Source organism: Astyanax mexicanus, chromosome 6 (assembly GCF_023375975.1).
Source record: "Astyanax mexicanus isolate ESR-SI-001 chromosome 6, AstMex3_surface, whole genome shotgun sequence".
Lineage (NCBI taxonomy): Eukaryota > Metazoa > Chordata > Actinopteri > Characiformes > Acestrorhamphidae > Astyanax > Astyanax mexicanus.
Window position 1 is genome coordinate 51,656,649 of NC_064413.1, and position 22,609 is coordinate 51,679,257.

The window sequence follows — 22,609 nt, forward strand, 5'->3', positions numbered from 1 at the left end:
CTGTTACATTTTTCAGTAATGAGTAATCTAACTAATTACTCTGACTGTAACTATAACACCGTCAGTGATGGTATAGTTACTTTGAAAAAGTAATCTGATTACTGATTACTCCTTTAAAAAGTAACTTAGTTACTTTATGGATTACTTGATTTTAAAAGTAACTAAGTTACTTTACAAGTTACTTTATTAGTTACTTTCAGCAGCTGCAGACACCACCTCCCGCCGCCTTAACATAAACATTATAACCAGTTTTGCCAATACTCCCTTTACTGGAAAATGCATTTTTAACAGCAACAATTTATCTCTATTAAGTTGAAATTTTTTTTTTTTTTTATAAAAATAAAAAAATTAACTTAACATAAATATTTTTTTAATAAAAAATAAAATATGGTCTTTCTTGATTTTACTAAACATAAATACTTGTTTTTATAAAAAATATATAAAATAAAGAAAGCCCAACTACTGAGAAGGATTTAATTCTGACAGTGTTCATTTAAAGCACCGGAACTTTTCTTGTCTTTACGGTATGTGCGCTCTGCGCCACAGTGAGCTTCCAATCACGTGTGGTGTAAAATCTTCAAATACTCTCCTCTGCCAATCAAATTTGTGGCAGACCGCTGCCCTGGCTAGTGAATTGGGACGCGGCCGAAAACGGGCGGAAACTAAAGACACGCCGAGCGCGAGAGAGACAGGGGAGAAAGCGAGACGCGTGTGATTGGGGAAGAGCGGAGGGGGAATGGGTAAGGGAGCGGTGTGTGTGTGTGTGTGTGTGTGTGTGAGAGAGTGAGGTGGAGAGAGAGAGAGAGTAACGCACAGTGACTTAAATAAGTAACTTTAATCTGATTACTGGATTGGAAATAGTAACGCGTTAGATTACTCGTTACTGAAAAAAGGGTCAGATTAGAGTTCAAAGTACTAAGTAACGCGTTACTGACATCACTGAACACCGTTACTTTGTGCAGTAATGAGTAATCTAACTAATTACTCTGACTGTAACTATAACAGCGTTACTTTTTTCAGTAATGAGTAATCTAACTAATTACTCTGACTGTAACTATAACACCGTTACTTTTTTCAGTAATGAGTAATCTAACTAATTACTCTGACTGTAACTATAACACCGTTACTTTTTTCAGTAATGAGTAATCTAACTAATTACTCTGACTGTAACTATAACACCGTTACTTTTTTCAGTAATGAGTAATCTAACTAATTACTCTGACTGTAACTATAACACCGTTACTTTTTTCAGTAATGAGTAATCTAACTAATTACTCTGACTGTAACTATAACACCATTACCATTTCCGACACCCCGTTACTGCACGTTACTTTAGCCACTCAATCAACTTTTTTTTTTTTTTACTTCGCGCATACAGACAAAGGTACAAGTGTGTGTGTGTGTGCGTTGTGTGTGTGAGTCACAAGGGAGGGGAGGATGAGATAACCACCTAAGCAATGATTGGCTAAAGTATAGTAAGATTACGTCTTCAGCCAATCAGAGAAAATAGGTGGGGGGGTGGGGGGGCTGGGGTTGTTACGGAGGCGAGTAACACAAAAGTAACACAATAGTTACTTTTACTGGCAACTAGTTACTTTTATAGTGAAGTTACTCAGTTAGTAACTCAGTTACTTTTTTGGAGAAGTAACTAGTAACTATAACTAAGTACTTTTTTCAAAGTAATGTCCCCAACACTGGTTATAAATCATTAATCAGCAGTTACAACACATGAATAGGAAGGGAAACAGTAGCCCTCTTTATATCTTTATTTATAACCATTAATAAACTCCTTTATAAACCCTAATAAATGTCATAATCAGTCATACATTGGCGTTCCACTTGTTATGGGACAGGAATGAACATACTGTCCTAATACTTTTATCATATTCCATTAATGATGAAGCACTGACGAACACTGACCTTTAAGAAATGAATGTCGCTTTCCTGTTTACATGGACAACTCTAGCCAGACACTGTTGGTCATGATCATTACTCACTGGTTGTCGTAGACACCCTAACGTCTCTCTGATCAACTCGTATTTCTGAGGATTTTCTTTTACTAGCTACTGCAGACAATGGAGTCTGTTTCATGTGCAGCATCATATAAAATATTTCAAAAAGAGCAAGAAAAAGTGGATTTTAGTGTAATAAGACGTTTAAATACCATAAAAAACCTAAGAAAAATAATGTCTCTGCTATCTATCTGCACCCGCTATCAAACCTCACTGCAACTCCCATAATTCACGTCACCCTGCCATAAGCATGCTGATAGCAAAGGTTCAATGAACCTCCCTCTCTCTGAGTCACATCAGGCCACAGCTCCACCAACAACTCCACCATGTGTGTGTCGGTGTGTGTGTGTGTCGGTGTGTGTGTGTGTGTGTGTGTGTGTGTGTGTGTGTCTGTGTGTGTGTGTGTGTGTACATGATTCAGTTTCCACTCTTGCTCGCTCCACAGCTCCTGTCTCATTGCAGACGCCAGGGAGAGTGAAGTTATAGCATGTGACACAACACGAACAGAAGGAGAGAAAGAGGGAGAGAGAGAGAGTTAGTAAGAGGGAAAGACAAGGAGACAAAGTGAGATACAGAAAGAGAAAAAGAGAAAGAGAGAGAAAGATACAGAGACAGACAGAGAGAGAGAGAGAGAAAAAAGGGAGAGAGAGAAAGAAACAGACAGACAAAGAGAGAGGGAAAGAGAGAAAAAGGGACAGAGAGAAGGTACAAAGAGAGAGAAGGGTAGAGAGAGAAAGAGAAAAAGGGAGAAAGAGAGAGAGAGAGAGAGTTAGTGAGAGGGAAAGAGACAAAGTGAGATACAAAAAGAGAAAAAGAGAAAGGGAGAGAAAGATACAGAGACAGACAGAGAAAGAGAGAGAAAGAGAAAAAGGGACAGAGAGAAAGATACAAAGAGATAGAAGGGTAGAGAGAGAAAGTGAAACAAGGGAGAGAGAAAGATACAGAAAGGAGAGAAAGAGAGAGAAGGAGGGAGATAAAAAACAGAGAGAGAGGGAAGGAAGAAAATACAGAGAAAGAAACAGACAGAGAGATAAGGAAATAAAGAGAGACAGATACAGAGAGAGAGAGAGAGAGAGAGAGAGAGGGAAGGAAGAAAATACAGAGAAAGTAACAGACAGAGAGATAAGGAAATAAAGAGAGACAGATACAGACAGAGAGAGAAGGAATACATAGAGAAGAGAGAAGGAGAAAGAGAGACCGAAACACAGAAAGAGAGAGGGAGAGAGAGATTGACAGAGATAAATAAATACAGAGAGAGAGGAAAATAAGGAAATGGAGAGATAGAGACATGCACAGAAAGAACGAGAGACAGAGAAAGAGATGGAAATACAAAGAGACAGAGAGCGAGAGAGATTCAGAGAGAGAGAGAGAAAGCAAGAGAGATACAGTGAGAAAGGGGGAGAGGGAGGGAGAGATTCAGAAGGAGGAAGAATATTGTTAAATCTATTTTTAGAACTGAAGTAATGGAGAGGACAGGGAAAGACTCTTTTTCTGAGACGGTTCTGCAGTAAAACTCTTTCAACTGCACTCTTAAGTTACTACATCTTCTAAAATTAAGGCTATTAAAGGAGTTTATCCGGCTTTTATTGAAGTAACTGTCTCTACTGTGCATTAAAAATATTTTTTCTACATGATAAATCCACAATTAGATTAAATTGAGTCTGTTTTATGTAAAATTAGATTTTTTTTAAATATTACCCATCTATGTTGAGTTGAGTGAACATTTTGTGGCCATGTATACAATCAAATACATACAAGATTATACACAGAGTTTTTTGACTTGAATCAAGTTCTGTAGTTAAACTTAGGTAAACTAGATCATATATTACGATTAACTGCCTGGCCTCTATGCTGTAGGCTGTAAGAACAAGCACCATTTTATAGCAATATTTTATAGTGGTATATTACATTCTATAGCATTTTCTTTCCCCATCTAATGTGTTTTTCAAAACTATGTTTTACTCAGAGACTGTAAAAAAAGATGGACGCCGTGTCGCCATTCCCATTCATTCAATGAAAATGAAGCCAAAATCTTCCTCCATGTTGGCGATCCTGAAACCCGAGTCTGCGCAGTAGAGACCAGAGGAGGGAGAAAGACTGTGGAGAGACCGCCTACTCATTTAAATAACCCCGCCCCTGAGGGCTGCCTCGAGGTCACAGGCTGCAGAGCGGAGCTGAGCTGACGGTCTGTTATTGGTCCCGCCCATAACCAGCCCTTTTACAATAACCACACCTTTTTTGAATAGAGCTGAATAACGTTTTTAAAAAACGAATTCTGTGGGGATATAAAAATTTAACAATATAAGCAGAGGTTACACTAGCTGTTGCATGCAGGAGGTAGAATTACAGTATATTGGAGAAAAAAACGTGATTGAAAGTTGTTCTGTTTTGCCATTGAAACCTATGGGGATGGGTGGGGTTACACAGCTTTCTGCAACTGAACAGCAGGCGGCGCCCGACCTGCGATCGCTTCACTTTTGAGAGACGATGCTCTGTCCAGCTATATACAGTCTATGGTTTTACTTAGTTTTGAAACTCAGTTTTGTTCACCTGACCATAATAGTATAATTATTGCGCACAACAATTAATATAGCACAAAAACATCAATTAAATGTAAATGCAAAGTTAAAAATTTGGCAGAAAGGGGCTCCGAGTGGTCCAGAGTGGACTAAGATGCTGCCACCATGATTGGGAGAATGATTGGTTTGAATCCTGTTTATGTAGCTTGCCATCAATAGCTGCCGGAACCTGCTTTCCTCCGAGCGTTAGCACTGTGATGCTACTCAAAAAGAGGCGGAGTCTGACTTTACATGTATCGGAGGAGGCATGTGCTAGTCTTTACTCTCCTTGTGTTTGGTCATCATTAGTGATGGGGGAGAACTAATGAGGGGGTTGGGTAATTAGCCTTGTTAATTGCGGAGAAAATGGAATAAAAATTAGAAAAAAAAAAAAAAGTTATTTAGTAAATATTACTTAAAAAATGCTGAGTTTGTGCGATTGCACCACTATGTCAGCAATTGGTGCAACTGGGTGCAAAGTAGCAGAGTATCTGAAGTCATTCATTACCTGAGGTTTCCACAAACATATAATTTGGACATATAGAATATAATCGCTGTCCAATGAAAAACAAGTATCTTCATTTTTGTCATTTTTTAGTTTACTACATAATTTGAACAGACATTTCTTGATGAATTGACCAATAGAAATGCTTCAAAATGACCTGAAATTGAAAGTTTAGAAGTTTTTTTCTCTCTTCTGTAAAGTTGCTGTGTTTGAGATACTTGTCTTTCATTGGACAGCGACGATATGCAGTATATAGTGATGTAAATGTAAGTGCTACACGATTGACTCAGTGTCCTCCCCTAAGCCCCGCCCCTCCTCTGTAATCCCAGCCCTCACTCCGGCACTAGCTCATAAAGATTAGCACTTTCTAGGACACTTTCTTGGCTAATTGCTTTGATTAGCTACCTCCAGTTCCGTTGAATTTAATTACATTTATCCTTCAGTTTTAAGCCGAGCCCATAGCTCCCAGGGATTGCTCCTAAATTGCAATTACCGGCTGCCCCGGGGCTCTGCGGAATACAGCATAACACCAGATCTGTCCAAATCAATATCCGCTGGACTGATGTGCTGTAGAACACCTTTAATGAGGAATGTGGAGCAACATTAACTCAAAGGTAATTTCCTCTGCTTAACAACTCATTACTTCAATGTATGTATGAATGATATTATGCAGCGGTTCACTATTATGTGGGTTATGGGACAATATTGTATTTTGCATGTGCATACTGTACAACACCACAAACAGCATTATTACATTACAGAAAATGATCATGTGTAGTATTCTGTATTCTGTAGTGCTGCAAACTGCTTCCTAAAGAAGTTAGTGGGTAGTGCACCTCCTGGTGAGAGGCTGTTAACTGCTAGACATTTTACAAGTTTTACTGGATTAACAGAAGCTGATTGGTTATTTCAACGAATCATCTGCCATAAATGGTGTGAATGAGTAAACTAAACTCCTACACTGCAAACAATTCATTGTCAAAAACTAGATAAAATGTATTTAAATTGAGACATAAATGCTTAAATTAAGCAAAAAAAAAATCTTATAACAGAAATTAATCTTATAAAGTATTCTTAAAATAAGCAAAGACAAAGCCTCAAAATGAGTTAAGTAAGTCTCAATTCAAGCAAAAATATTTTATTTTTTAACTTAAATTTCTACACAAATATCAGAACAACTTGACTGGTGACTTGTGTTTATTTAGAGTTTAAATTATTTTAAAAAAGGTGAAAATTCTAATTAAGATTGAATAAGGTAATTATTTCTAAAATATGTAAAACAAACATTCTTATCAGAGCAAGAAATTTATAGCTAGATTTATTGCTTTGAAACTAGATAATTTCATTTGCTAAGATTTCGTTTTTTGCAGTGTAGAGACTCGTAATCTTTAGTGATGAATCCAGGTTCTGTTTGGGATCCGACCATGATCAGGTTTAGGATAAGGTATAAAGAAAAGACTAAGTCTTTATTTTAAGACACCAAGTCATTGTTTTGACATATCAAGTCATTGTTTTGAGATATTAAGTCATTATTTTAAGATATCAAGTCATTATTTTGAGTTCCTAGCCACTGTCTTGATATATTATGTCACTGTTTTGAGATACTAAGTTATTATTTTGAGATATTAAGTCACAGTTTGGAAATACTTACACATTGTTTTGAGATACTAAGTTGTTATTTTAAGCTACTAAATTTTTATTTTGAGATACTAATCCATTAATGTGAGATAGTAAGTCATTATTTTGAGACACTAAGTCCCTGTTTTGAGATATTAAGGCACTGTTTTAAGATACTTAGTCATTGTTTTTGAGATATTAAGTCGCTTTAAAATACTAAGTCAATGCTTTGAGATGCTAAATCATTGTTTTGAGATTCTAAGTCATTATTTTGAGATGCTAACTCCTTGTCTTAAGGTATAAACATTGTTTTGAGATACAATCTCATAATTGTGAGTCCCTTCTTTGAGATATTCAGTCATAATTGTGAGATGCTAAGTCATTTGGTTTGAGACACTAAGTCGTTTTTTGAGGTATTAATTCATTATTTTGTAATACTGTCACTGTTTTGAGATATTAAGTCATTATTTTGAGATATGTACTCCTTGTCTTAAGATATTAACTTATTGTTTTGAGATATTATCTCATATGTGTGACACTAAGTCCATTTTTTGAGATATTTAGTCATTGTTTTGAGATACTATCTCATTGTTTTGAGATCCTATCTCATAATTGTGAGATACTAAGTCACAGTTTAAATATATTAAATAATTATTTTAGGATATTATCTTAGAATTTTGATATGTTATGTGGTTATTTTGAGATACTAAGGGGTTATTTTGAGATACAATGTTATTATATGAAGATGTTTTTTGCTTTTGGAGTAAACAAAAATCTTTCTCCAGTAAAGCCTTTAAGTAGCTTCTGTACAATCTTCTATTACCTCAAAATAGTGACTTTAAAAATCAAAATAATGAGATTTACTTAATAAAGAGAAAAAAAGTATTTTTTTAAAGAGGTGAGAACAGCCTTCTAAAGAAACGTGCTTTTGAGCATCTGGCTCTGATTAGTTTTTGTCCTGTCTCCTCCTGTGTCTCATCGTTGTCGCTCCCACTTATATCTTATTTGTAGCCCATCCCTCTTGTTTTCTGCTCCAGGTGTTCCTTGTTTGTTTCAGTGTATAAGTAGCCCCTTTGTTTCAGAGCTCCTTTTTTGGTCTTGTGTGTGGGGCAATGTCAGATGTAGTGTATACAACACAATAAACTAATAATCTAAATCACAACACCCTTAAAGTGCTGTTATCTTAATAAACTGAAGTTAGATGTCTTAAGTTAAACTGAACTTAAAACATTTTGAATAAATAATCTCCCATGTTCAGAAACCTCCACTCTAGCTCATCTTCTCAGCTGCCTCTTGGTTGGAAATTGCAACTCAGCAAATGAATTACTTTAGTTTCGGAGTGATTTGGGTAATAAATGAAGCTGAATGGAGTGAGTAAGAGGAAGAGAGAGACTTACAGGAAAGTAGAGAAGAAGTGCTCCAAACAAAATGGCCTCCAGCAGGACCAGACCTGAAGCTCTGATGCTCTGAAAGAGAGAACAAGACACATTACTATATGTCTGAAGATATGGAGCGGACAGGGCATGTACAGGTGCATCACAAAAAAATTAGAATATCATCGAAAAGATACTTTATTACAGTAATTCAGTTTGAAAGTGATCTATTTTAAGAGTTTATTTCTTTTATTGTAGATGATTATGGCTTACAGTCAATACAAAACCTAAAAATCAGTATCTCAGAAAATTAGAATATTATATTAGGCTTTAATTGGTACTTTTGGCAGTGTGGGCAGTGTGCCAAGTACTGCTGGAAAATGAAATCCGCATCTCCATAAAAGTTGTCAGTAGCAGAGGGAAGCAAGAAGTGCTGTAAGATTTTGTGGGAAAACAAAACTGCACTGACTTTAGACTTGATAATAAAACACAGTGGATCAACACCAGCAGATGACATGTCTCTCCAAACCATCACTGATTGGTGGAAACTTCACACTAGACCTCGAGCAGTTTGGACTGTGTGTCTCTCCACTCTTCCTCCAGACTCTGATCCCTTCATTTACAAATGAAATGTAAAATTTACTGATGATCAGTGATGGTTTGGAGAGACATGTCATCTGCTGGTGTTGATCCACTGTGTTTTATTATCAAGTCTAAAGTCAGTGCAGTTTTGTTTTCCCACAAAATCTTACAGCACTTTATCCTTCTCTCTGCTGCTGACAACTTTTATGGAGATGTGGATTTCATTTTTCAGCAGGACTTGGCACACGGCTCACACTGACAAAAGTAAATAAAATAAATATGATGGTTTTTTTTTGCCTGACTGCAATGACAGTTGGCTTAACAGCTTCTTTAAGTGTATGACTGTGCAGACACTGAACTTTTGGCTGTTTCTGAAACTTTTTGTGCTATTTCAAAGTGATGGTATTACATTTGCATTTGTGGAAATGAAGAAAATAAGACCATTTTCAAATTTCAGCTTAATTCTTCTTTAATTTCTTTTTGGTTTCATTAGAATGCCCCACCATTGCATCAGTGTGAGTGTGGGTGGTGGGGTATGGGTGGTTGAGTTTATAAAGAACTCGATATACAGGGTCAACACGACCTCCGGCTAAATCACGACTCATTTCAGAACGTCATTAAAGAAAGACGAAGAGGCTGATGTGTATAGAAGTGAGGCTTGGGCATCTGCCTGCACATGGCCGTGTTCCCCCTACACCACTCCTCCTAATGCACTCCTAATGCAGCTGGAACATTAGAGCTGAATCACTTCTACGCCCCACAGGCTAATGCCTTCTCTGTGAATAGAGCGTTCTGCGCCCGCCGCTTTCTCTCTCTCTCTCTCTCTCTCTTTCTCTTTTATGCCAGAGCTCCTGAATAATATGATTGAGCAGAAGCAACTGCAGGGCACGCAACGGTGGACGTGAATAGATTTTCGTGTTGCGTAGCCGCGCTGCAATATCCACGAGAAAATGGCATCAAAAATAAACACGGAGCACTAGACCCGGGATTACGGCTGAGAGAACCCGGCCGTATTTCATCCAGAGATAAAGCTTTTCCTATAACGCCTTTCCTCCCTCATCTATCGCTACGGACGATTTTCCCCCCTTCAGAAGAAGAGAAATGAGAACATTTCCTTTCAGTGGAAACAGGTGTCGAAGACCTGCTAGCTGCTCTGCAATCAAACGCCCGTAGGAGCTCTGACATCCAGAGCTGGAATGGAAACAAAACGTCCAATTCCGAACCTGTCCGCCACAGTTAGGCTCTGTCCGACGTCCCCGTAGATCTCCGTCAGACGCCGCCTGCACCCAAACAGCGTCCTTAAAGAATTAGAATGCTGGCACTAGCAAAAGACGTGGCGCCAACGTATTTATAGTCTAAATGGAAACGTCAACGTCAAAATCCACACACATGCACATATGAGCCACAACAGCAACAGTTTCCAAATAAGGCCACTTTCATGATCTCGATTATAGAAATGTCATTATAATATGGGATAAATCAATTTCTGTGATTAAACTTTGGCTACACCCATTTCTAAGGCCATGTAATACCCATTTTAATGGTTATGTGAGGGCTACAGCCATGTATATGGCTAAGCTACACCCATTTCCATGGTTGTATTATTTTATATGCTTGGGCTACACCCATCTGCATGACTATGTAAGGGTTAGAGACAATTCTATGGCCATGATACACCAATTTACATGGTTATGTGAGGGCTAAAGCCATTGTTATGGTTATGTTTCCCACATTGCATGATTATGTGAAGGCTTAACCCATTTTTATGACCATGATACACCTATTTCTGTGGTTAAACAGTGGCTAAAACCAATTCTAGGACCACTTAATGCCCATTTCAATGGTCATGTAAAGGCTACAGCCATGTATGTGGCCATGCTACACCAATTTACACATTTTAGTGAGAGATACAGCCATTTCTGTGGCCACACTACACCAGTTTACATGATTATGTGAGGGCTAGAGCCAATTCTATGGTTACGCTACACCAATTTACATGGTTATGTAAAGGCTACAGCCATTTCTGTGGCCATGCTACACCAATTTGCACAAACTTGAGAGGCATACAATCATTTCGGTGGCCATGCTACACTCATTTACACAAACATCTGAGGCATACAGTAATTTCTGTGGCCATACTACACCAATTTACACAATTATGTGAGGGTTACAGCCATTCCTGTGGTCATGATACACCAATTTACATGATTATGTGAGGGCTACTGCCATTTTTGTGGCCACGCTACAGTCATCTGCATGGCTATGTAACAGCAAAATGCTACTTTCCTGGCCATGCTACATTAATTTTCATTGTTATGTGAGGGCTACAGCCATTGCTATGGCTATGTTGCACACATGTGCATGATAGTGTAAAGGCTTGACCCATTTTTATGACCATGATACACCCATTTCTGTGGTTAAACAGTGGCTACACCCAATTCTAAGACCACTTAATGCCCATTTCAATGGTCATGTGAAGGCTACAGCCATGTATGTGGTCATGCTACACCAATTTACACAATTATGTGAGAATTCCAGCCATTTCTGTGGCCATGCTACACCAATTTACATGGTTATGTAAGGGCTACAGCCATTTCTGTGGCCATGCTACACCAATTTGCACAATTATGTGAGGGCTAGAGCCAATTCTATGGCCAGCCTACACCAATTTGCACGATTGTGTGAGGGTTACAGCCATTTCTATGGCCATGCTACACCCATTTGGACGATTATATGAAGGCTACAGCATTTTCTGTGGTCATGCTACTCCAATTTACATGGTTATGTGAGTGCTACAGCCGTTTCTGTGGCAATGCTACACCAATTTACATGGCTACAGCCATTGCTATGGTTATGTTGCCCACATTTGCATGAAAGTGTGAAGGCGTGACCCATTTTTATGACCATGATGCACCCATTTCTGTGGGTAAACAGTGGCTACCCAACCCTAAGACCATGTAATGCCCATTTCAATGGTTATGTGAAGGCTACAGCCATGTATGTGGCAATGCTACACAAATTTACACACTTTAGTGAGGGATACAGCCATTTCTATGGCTAGGATACACCTATTTGATGGTTGTTTGAGGTCTACAGCCATATTTATGGCTAAGCTATACCTTTTTGTGTTTAAACACATTTTGATGGCTAATAAGGGATACAGCTACTGCTATGTTACACACATTTGTATGGTAATGTGAAGACTTGGCCTACTTTTATTGCTATGATACACCCATTTATGTGGTTAAATGTTGGATAGACTAATTTAAATGGTTATGTGAGGACTACAGCTACAGTATTTCTATGGCTTATCTACACCCATAATCACCATTAATTAACTCCATATAATATTAGAATAATTAGAATCTGATGAACCCAAGCAGCTATTTCTAATCCATAAATGCTGTTTATTTGAATGTTATAAAACATCAACATAATGTTTAATATTTTTAATACATAGAATAAATAGTAATTGTGCTTTAAAATGTGCAGATTTGTTGTGTGTCGAGGAGCTGTTCACTAATTTGCACTTAAATCAACAAAACAAGTTATTTGACCAGAGGCAAACTTTACTATACAATACAGTAGAGTGTACATGTAGAATGATGTGTGTGTGTGTGTGTGTATATACACGCTGTCTATGTGTGTGTGTGTGTGTGTTCATCGTTTCAGCTGCAGTTCAAAAGACCATATAAGCTGGAAGGAAGCTTTCTGGCGCATGGAGAAGCAGATTTGAGGGGCTGTCTTTTCTTTGGGGGCAGACAAGCAGAGGCTTCTTTGTGTGTGTGTGTGTGTGTGTGTGTGTGAAAGGATGCAGCTCTATTTATACAGTAATGCATGGAGAATACCATAGAAAGCACCTTTCACTACAGCTAAATACACACACTCAGCCAGGAGGCCTGAACTGAACTCCCTCTCTCTCGCACGCTTTCGTCGTGCACTCTCTCGCTCTGTCTCACTCTTTCTCTCACTCTCGTTTTGTCTCGCTCTGTATCACTCTCTCGCCGTGTCTCAATCTCTCGCTCTGTCTAGTTCTTTCTCTCGCTCTCTCACACGCTCTTGCTCTCTTTCACTCTCTAGCTCTCTCTCTCTCTTGCTCTCTCCCTCTCTCTCGCTCTGTCTAGTTCTCACTCTCGCACTCTCTTGCTCTGCCTAGTTCTTCATCTCTCTGGCTCTCTTGTTCTGTCTTTCTCTCGCTTGCTCTGTCTCAATCTCATGCTTTCTTTCTCTTTCTCACTCTGTCTAGCTGTCTAATTCTCTCTCTCGCACTCTTTTCCTTCTCTCTCTCTCTCTCTCTCGCTCTGTCTCACTCTCTCTCTCTTACACTCTCTCTGGCTCTCTTGCACTCTCTCTGTCGCACTCTCTTGCTCTGTCTCTCTCTCTCTCACTCTCGTTCTGTCTCTCGCACTCTTTCTCACTCTCGCTCTCACGCTCTCTCGCAGTCTCTCGCTCTCTCTTGCAATCTCTCGCTCTGTCTTACTCTCTCGCTGTCTCAATGTTTCTCGCAGTATCTCACTCTCTTGCTCTCTCTCTCTCCCACATTCTCTCGCTCTGTCTCACTTTCTCTTTCACTCTCTCGCTCTGTCTCTCTCTTGAACTTTTTTGCTCAACATTAAAAATGTTGAGTAACACCATCTGTTCCAGCACTGATTTACTACAGACTAAGACTTTGGAAATTGACATTTTTATCAATTTCAAACTCAGTTTATTTTTATATTGCTATTTACCAACTATTAGCTGTTACCCAACAACCTGTCTTTGTTTAAAAATGTTTTGTATTATCAGATTTTCTAATAAAATGCTGTTTTTTACCATTTTTAAATGACTTTTTTTGTTTTTAGTCCATGTGTTTTTTTAAAGGACCCGGCAGTTTACTGCAACATTTGTTACACTTGATTTTGTACCATTTTCGGTCTGACCGGACCTGAACCTGGACCTGGACTCGCTGTCAGTATTATTATATTACAGTGTAGCTCAAACTGAGGCTAATCCTCACCTTGTTCCTGCGGAAATGGTAAACCACCACCATGCTGATGAAGTCCAGCAGCATGAAGAAGCCCTGGAAGGACAGAACGGTGATGCTCAGGTAGCTGTCCCCACGGTCAACACAGGGTGTGTCGTCTTTACAGTACGCACAGCCCTTCTGACAGGGCAGACAGTGCCGGGGGGAGTCTGCATCGTAAGGAAGACCCTCAGGATCCTGTAAACTTCCAGTCTTCCCTGTTTGAAGAGCAAAAATGTATTTGTCAGAAAAAGAGAGAAATAACATAATTTGTTGTTCCTAACAACAGTAATATCAGACTTAGTTTGCCCTAAAATAGATACCATTATCAAACAATAGGTCCTGACTGATTTATCACTGGGTTAATAATAACAGTTTATATTAAAGGATAAGATTTACTGATAGTGATGGTAATCCTACCAAAAAAGCACTGTAATAACAGGATCATATAATGTTGGAATGCTCTATTTAGAGATAATAGCACACTTTTTAATATGTAAGTATATATTTGCATGCTATCGTATAATATCATTTCTCTTACACAAAAACACTGACAAATCTCCAAAATAGTAACTTTACAGAAGAATTAAAGAACTACTTTCTTTTCAAAGAAAGTCTTCCATATTTGCATTTAGATAAAAAGTAAAAAGTGACAAAAATATAGACTTTTGAGTGACAGCAACAATATATATGTGATTGGGTGGATGGATGGGTGGATGAGTGATTGAATGGATAATTTTTGAATGTGTAGATGAGTTATTGGATGGTTGGATGTGTGGCTGAGTGGGTCATCGGATGAGAGGTTGAGTGGATGGGTGGATGGATGGGTGTAGGGATAGACAGATGGATGGATGTGTATTTAAATTAGTGAAAGTTGGATATGTAACTGAGTTTGTGGATGGTTGGATAAATGGTTGAGTTGATGAATGGATGTGTAGTTGGATTGATTGAGATTGGATATGTAGTAGAGTTGGTGGATGGATGGAGGTGTTGTTGAGTGGGTCAGTGGATTAGTAGGTGGATGGATGAATAGATGAGTCAGTGGATGAGTGGTTGAATGGATAAATGTTGAATGTGTAGTTGAGTTAGTGGATGGTTGGATGTGTAGTTGAGTGAGTCAGTGGATGAGAGGTTGAGTGGGTCAGTGGATGATTGGATAGATGGATGAATGAATGGATAGATAGGTAGATTAATTGGTGGATGATTAGATATTTGGTTCAGTAAGTGAGTGAATAAGTTGTTCTTGACCATCATGGCCAACATCAAATAAAACATAGACTATGGTTGTTAAATGCTGATTGATGGATGGATGGATGGATGGATGGGTGGATAGACACATGGATGAGCTGGTGGATGGTTGGATTTATGGTTGAGTGAGTCAGTGGATGAATTGTTGAGTTAATGGATGGATGTGTAGTTGGATTGGTGGAGGTTGGAAATATAACTGAGTTGGTGGATGGTTGGATGTGTGGTTGAGTGAGTCGGTGGATGAGTAGATGGATGGAGGAATGGTTGGATGGATGGGTGGATGGATGGATGGAGAGATGTGTAGTTGAATTGGTGGATGGTTGGATATTTAGTTGAGTGGGTGAGTGAATAAGTGGATGAGTTGTTCTTGACCATCATGGTAAAAATCAAATAGAACATAAGACTATTATTGTCAAATACAGCAAATTTGTCCAAAGTTGTCCAAAAATGCTTGTGCGAGTTACACAAAGACCAGATTCACAATATATTGAACAGTGTTTCATTTTTAATTTTCTAAAAAGTGGCATGCTTGGATAATTAGCAGGTATTGAAACGTTTCACTACTTTGACTCATTTGGAGCAGTTTTAATGTGAGTAAGGTTCTATTAAAACTGTACTGCCTTCACTCTCAGATATTGGACGGGTCTTGGGCTGTCTGAGTGGCTGTTTGATGAGCTGGACTCAGTGAGGGAGTGTGAATATATCATCTGTGACATCAGTTTAATCCAGCGGCAGCTTCAGCTTCACTCCCACAGTCCACATCTTCTCACCTCACAGCTATCTACATTCACACCTCTCATTCCCAGCTTGTCCAGCTGCTCTGATTGAGGGAGTTTAAGTCATGGATCAGAGAGGTGTGGAAGACACCTGTGAAAGCATTCTGAAGGCTGTGGTTTAAAGCAGTGCTGAGATTTACAGCTGTGTCTGAAACCGTCTCATCAGAGAGAGAGTCCATTCGGGCAGAATATACACTACCAACCCAGTAATGCATTCAAACCAGAAAGAAAAAGTAGATACTTCTCAAACGCTGACACTTAATGTTTAATATTCAGACATGCTCTTAAATTGGTGAACTGTGCTTCCTTAATTTCTGGAGTCCAGCTGCACACACAGCATCTTCCCTAGTAATTGGCCAACATCATTAATTTGCATTATATTTTGGAATAATACAGCCCATTGTAACCATGCAAAAAAAAGGATCAGTTCTTGAGTATTTAATGTGGATAATTGTATTTGAGTGGGTCAGTGGTTGAGTAGTTTAGTGGATAGATGAGTAGATGAATGGGTGGAGGTTGGATGTGTAGTTGGGTTAGTAGATGCTTGAAAGTGTAGATAATTGGGTCAGTGGTTGAGTAGTTGAGTGGATGGAGGGATGTTGGATTTGTATTTGAGTGGGTCAGTGGTTGAGTAGTTGATTGGATGAATGAGGAGACGAATGGGTATAAGTTGGATGTGTAGTTGAGTTGGTGGATGCTTGAATGTGTAGTTAAGTGGGTCAGTGGTTGAGTAATTGATTGGATGGGGGTAAGTTTGGATGTGTATTTGAGTGGGTCAGCGGTTTAGTAGTTGAGTGGATGGATGGATGGATTGTTGAATGAGTGGGGGTTGGATGTGTAGTTGAGTTGGTGAATAATTGTATGTGTAGTTGAGTCAGTCAGTGTTTCAGTAGTTGAGTGGATGGATGGTTGGTTGAAAGAGTGGAGGTTGTATGTGTAGTTGAGTTGGTGGACAGTTGGATATGTAGTTGAGTAAGTAGATGAGTAGTTTATGGATGGATGGATGAATAAATGGGTGGATGAATGGGTGAATGAATGGGTTGGATGGTTGGATGTGTAGTTAAGTTAGTAAGTGTAGCTGAGAGGGTAAGTGGATAAGTAGTTGAGTGTATATATAGATGGTTGTATAAGTGGATGGATGAGCGAAGGTTGTATGTGTAAATGACTTGGCGGATAGTTGGATGCGTAGTTGAGTGAGTAATTGGATGGATGGATGGATGGATGGATGGATGGATGGATAAATGGGTAGATGAATGGGTGGATGAATGGGTAGAGGTTGGATGTGTAGTTAAGTTAGTGGATGTTTGAAAGTGGATCAGTATTTGAGTGTATGTATGGATGGTTGTGTGAAAGGATGGATGGGTGGAGACTGGATGTCTAATTGAGTTGGCAGATAGTTGGATGTGTAGTAAAGTGAGTAGGTGGATGAGTAGTTTAGTGGATGGATGGATGGATGGATAAATGGGTGGATGGATGGATAAATGGGTGGATGAATGGATGGAGGTTGGATGTGTAGTTGAGTTAATGGATAGTTGGAAGTGTAGCTGAGAAGGTAAGTGGTTGAGTAGTTGAGTGTATATATGGATAGTTGATTGGGTGGTTGAATAAGTCAATGTTGTATGTGTAATTGATTTGGTGCATAGTTGGATGTGTTGTTGAGTAAGTGGATGAGTAATTGAGTGGATGGATGGATGGATGGATGGATGGATTGATGGATGGTGGATGGGTGGAGGTTGGCTGTGTAGTTGAGGGGGTCAGTGATTGAGTAGTTGAGTGGATAGATTAAACTTACGTGTATAGCCGTTGATGGCCACTCTGTTTGGGTGGTAGAAGTCGCTCTTGCACTGGCATTTATATTTGTCCAGCACAAAGCCGTGGCCTGGGATGGGCAGACACTGGAAAAGAGAGAGAAAGAAAGAGAGAGAGAGAGAGAGAGATGAATAATGTAAGACCAGAGCAGATCCATGCATGTTAACTGATCAACGTAGGAAAACAGCATCGCAGCAGAATCCTCAGATACGCTGTGTCCCAGGGGACAGTGCTAACGCTACGTCTGAAAGAATGCAGGGTGGATATAGGCAGTGGAAGCTCTGATGGTTGGAGAACTACACAGGAACCTCTCACCAATTAAAAGATCAAACACTTTCACATAGACCTCAAATCTCCTCTATAGCCTATTTGAAATCAATGAGCAGTATGGAGTGAACTTAACTGTGACAGAAATGTGCCTTTCCTATCTTCTGTATTCAGTCAGCTTTTCCTGTTCATATTCTACACTGAGAATTACTGTATTTGGTATGAAGAATTACAGTATATCTGGATTGAATCCAGGTCATGCAGCTTGCCATCATGTGCCAGAGCCCTGAGAGAGCACAATTGGTCTTGCTCTCTCTGGGTGGATACAGTAAATGGATCTCTTTCTCCTCATCACTCCTAGGGTGATGTGGATCTGCACAAGGCTGCATCTGTGAGCTGGTGTATCAGAACCGAGTCTCTGCGCTTTCCTCTGAGCATCAGCGCTGTGATGCTACGCGGTAATGCTACAGCTATCAGCAGCAGTTCAAAAAGAGGTGGAGTCTGACTTCACATGTATCGTAGGAGGCGTGTGCTAGTCTTCACCGTCCTGGTGTTGGAGCATCACTAGTGATAGGGGGAGTCCTAATGAGTGGGTTGGGTGATTGGCCGTGTAAATTGGGAAGAAAATGTGAAAAAAATAAATAAATAAAATTATATAATTATATATATATATATATATATATATATATATATATATATATATATATATATATATATATATATATAATTATAAATTATATAATGCATCAAAAAGTTGGGACACTGAAATTAAAAATAATTTAAAAAATAATAATCTACAGCAGAAGTAGGATTAATTTAACAAACCAAGTGCATAGGCTGAGAAAAATGAGCTGCAGGATCTCAGGACGATACTGTTCAATAGAACTTATTCAGTCTTTCCATTTCGTATGCTAAACATCAAAGAGTTTTGCTTTTTTGCCATTGTCTAATGAATAAATGCATTTTCCAAATATTCTAGAGTCATGAAGGCTACGTTCACATTACAAACCACGTTGCTCAAATCCAATTTTTTCCTCAGATCAGATTTGTCTATCTTTACGTTTCACATTCACAAATGTAAGTGATCTGTATCTGTGTGTAATGTGAACGAATCTGTTCCTGAAACGTCTCACATGCGCACATTGATACCTGTATAAACGCCTCCTTCTTCACCAACAGCAAAAAAACTCATATTAGAGAGACGAGAGACTCGTAGCTTTATGAAGGGAAATAGATGAGTTAAAGTTAGCAGCTCATATGTGAAGCATCTTTTGCTGGAGTGGAGAAACAGCAAACAGCTGGTCTAAAGTTCATGCTCAGGTTGAGGAGGTGTAGGAAAAAGGCCAGGCGGTTTGCTTTTGCTGTTTTTTTTGCAGCTATAGCTGCAGAGCTGCACCAAGAGATGCAGTGTGGGTACAAGAGAGAAGTACGTAGCGCTAATGCTAATGCGTAAAAGCTTAAAGAGATGCATGAATTCTGATCTGATTTGACTGTTCAAATTTATGTTGCATGTCCACAGATTGGATACGTATTCGATTTAGGACCACATATGGAAGTGACTCAAATCTGATTTTGAAAAAACGGATTTGGCACGTTCACACAGCCATGAAAACATCAGATCTGAACCACATTGAGCAAAAAATCAGATTTGAGTCAGAACTGGCTGGTCAGCCTCAGTACCTCCAAACTCCTTCAGGCCCTGGAGTTTCTGTAAAGGCCAGACACATATAAGAAGGGCTGTTACCCTTAATGAAGGACCGAACTCTAGGATGCTCCTCCGGCTTGTGAAAGTGTTGGAGAGCTATTTCAGCTTCTCTGGGCTGAAGTTCTCAGGGCTGGGCGTTCATGTGGAGCAGCAGACAGCCGTAGGAGAGCAGCCCTGCTCGTGGGGTTTGGGAGATAATAGTCTACTTACTATTCACACAGAGGAAGTAGGAGTTATGAGATGGAAACTATCAGCCCACTCAATGGGGCTCCTCTCAGAGCTGAATTTAATAATGATTTAAAACACTCTCAGTATATTCCTATTATATCAGCAGTGCAGACTGCAGTATAAATCACTACAAAATTAAACCGCACTTCCACTGTCGCTAATGCAGTGTGACAGACGCTGCTGTTCAGAGGGGGTTAATTATTAAAGCATTTTAAACAGGAGAACGTTGGTAAAAACACAAAGTGATATAATGCATAATGCAGGTTCATGTTTACTAGAGCTGCCCTAGAGAAATGGAACATTTTTTAAATAAAGTAAATGTCTGACATTATCATTAAACAGCCTGATGTTTAGTAGTTTTTATTCATAAGAACAAAATAGCATTATTCTCCACCCTAACCGCACCTTGTCATTAGTGCTCCCACCTGTGTTTCATTTCCTACCCCGCCCTCTCTTTATGTTCCCCACGTGTTTCTTGTCTGTTTCTGTGTAAATACAGCCCATATATAGCTCTTCTTTGATTTTCCCAAATTGAAAAAGCCTCTCAATCAAATCAAGAGGAAGTTGGATGATCACAAGCCATCAAACCAAACTGAACTGCTTGAATTTTTGCACCAGGAGTAAAGCAGCATAAAGTTATCCAAAAGCAGTGTGTAAGACTGGTGGAGGAGAACATGACGCCAAGATGCATGAAAACTGTCATTAAAAACCAGGGTTATTCCACCAAATATTGATTTCTGAACTCTGAAAACTTTATGAATATGAACTTGTTTTCTTTGCATTATTTGAGGTCTGAAAGCTCTGCATCTTTTTTGTCATTTCAGCCAATTCTAATTTTCTGCAAATAAATGCTCTAAATGACATTTTTATTTTGAATTTGGGAGAAATGTAGAGAGAAATTTAGAGAAAAAAACAACAGTGTGCATTTCACTCACACATAAACCTAAAAATAGCAAAATCAGAGAAACTGATTCAGAAACTGAAGTGGTCTCTTAATTTTGCTGTGTATGTGGGAATCAGTACGAGCTGCTTATACCAACACCCTGGCTGCACAGTTTAATATGGGAATTGTCCTTAACTGCTTGTGCCAGCACCCCATTTGCCAAGTATAATATAGAAATCATCCCTCCCTTGCCTAGGTCACAGCAGTGCAACATTAAATGGAGAGCAAACAGGATTTAAAAAAAACGACATAAATATATTTTCAACACATCAAATAAGTTGTGGTTGCTAAGTACAATATGGGAATTTTCCTGAGCCGCTTGCACCAACACCCCGGTTACCAAGTATACTATTTTAAATGTATAATATGTATAATATGGTAAATTGCCGAGTATAATATGAGAATGGTCCCTAACTGCTTTTCCCAGCACCCCAGTTGCTAAGTATAATATGGGAATTTGCCAGAGCCACTTGCACCAACACACCGTGACCAAGTATAATATGTTAAATGTATAATATGTACAATATGGTCAATTGCCAAGTATAATATGAGAATTGTCCCTAACTGATTGTGCCTGCACCTCGGTTGCCGAGTATAATATGGGAATCAGCCCAGGAATCAGCCCAACTCTCCAGTTGCAGAGTATAATAAACCGCAGTCCACTCAATTTCACATGTCGTATGTTAAGTCTCAAGTCAATGCTGCCGATTCTTCATGCTATCTGGGTAAAAGGTGAGCTGAATTAGTAGTGCTTGAGCAGGAAGAGCACAAAACTGTGCAGCAATCCAACCCTACAGGACTTTCCCAGCCCTGCCATACACGTTTCCAAGTGCTTCCAATTCCCCGGCTGACAAACTGTCTAAGATTCGGGGAATGCAGGATGAACGCAGTGCTCGACAGCTTGACACTTTTAATCTTCTGCCTTCAGTTTCATCAGAAGCAGGGAAAGCTGCAGGAATGGAGAGGTGTTTGATTGAAGAAAGCCAAGACGAAGAGGATAAATAATAATCCTGTCTAAAACTACGTCTGCAGGTTCTCTTTACGGTTGTGACTGCAAAGCAGCTGTGTAACATAGCTGCACATTTAGTTTTAATGCAGTTTATTGGAAAGTGTTTAAAAAGTGGCATTCATAAAACCACTAATTTTACCAGAATTTTTTAGAATGAATTGGGTGCAAACATTTTGTCACCCTTTAAATATTACAATGATACAAATACAATTATAACAGCCTTATAACTATCAACACAGGGTACCACAGCAAACACCTGGGCAACTGGCAACTGAGACACAATGGCAACCTCCAGGGATACTATAGCAACCATCATCCTGCCTGTAGTCCCTTAACCCACTACTGTAGCACTTATCTAGCCTCCACCTATGATAGCACAGCAACAACTTAAAAACACCACGGCAACCAACACAATTAGAAACCATAGGGCAACCACATATCAACACCATAGCATCCACCTAGAAAACTATACGAAAGCAACCACCCAGCACCAGTCTAACAATAACACCATATTAGCTACTTGGGATACCATAGTAAGCACTTAGCAACACCTTAGAAACACAATTAAACACCTCAGAAACCACTTACAGTAGGTACACTACAGTAACCAACTAACCAACTGTGAAATCTTAGAAACCATCTAGAAATCTCTTGGCAACTTCATGGCAACCACCTAGTCTACCATAGCAACCACTTTGCAACACCTGGCATACTGTATAAGATCCACCTGGGATATTATAATAGCAAATACTTACCAACACTGCGTCAACCTTTTAAAAAACGCCATACCAACAACCCGGAAAACTATAACAACCACCTAACAGAACACCATAAGATCCACCTGGGATACTATACCAATCACCTAGCAACACCATAGCAGCCACCCAGCTAGCAACACTGTGGAGTCAGCCTAGAACATCCCAGCAACAGCCTAGAAACTACCTGGGAGTGGAATCCATTCAATCTCTGCAACAG

General features: G+C 39.2%; 1 protein-coding gene across 2 annotated transcripts in view; it reads right to left on the reverse strand.

Annotated features, from left to right (window-relative positions):
• The window catches only part of gpr158a (G protein-coupled receptor 158a), a 147,961-nt gene that overhangs the window by 65,982 nt on the left and 59,370 nt on the right, over positions 1-22,609 (reverse strand). For both annotated transcript variants that reach the window (XM_022662706.2, XM_049480249.1), the window contains exons 3-5: positions 17,466-17,568; positions 13,644-13,867; positions 8,090-8,158 (exon numbers count right to left, since the gene is read on the reverse strand). In XM_022662706.2, coding sequence (XP_022518427.2) covers positions 8,090-8,158; positions 13,644-13,867; positions 17,466-17,568 — 396 coding nt within the window. The remainder of the gene's footprint in view (positions 1-8,089; positions 8,159-13,643; positions 13,868-17,465; positions 17,569-22,609) is intronic.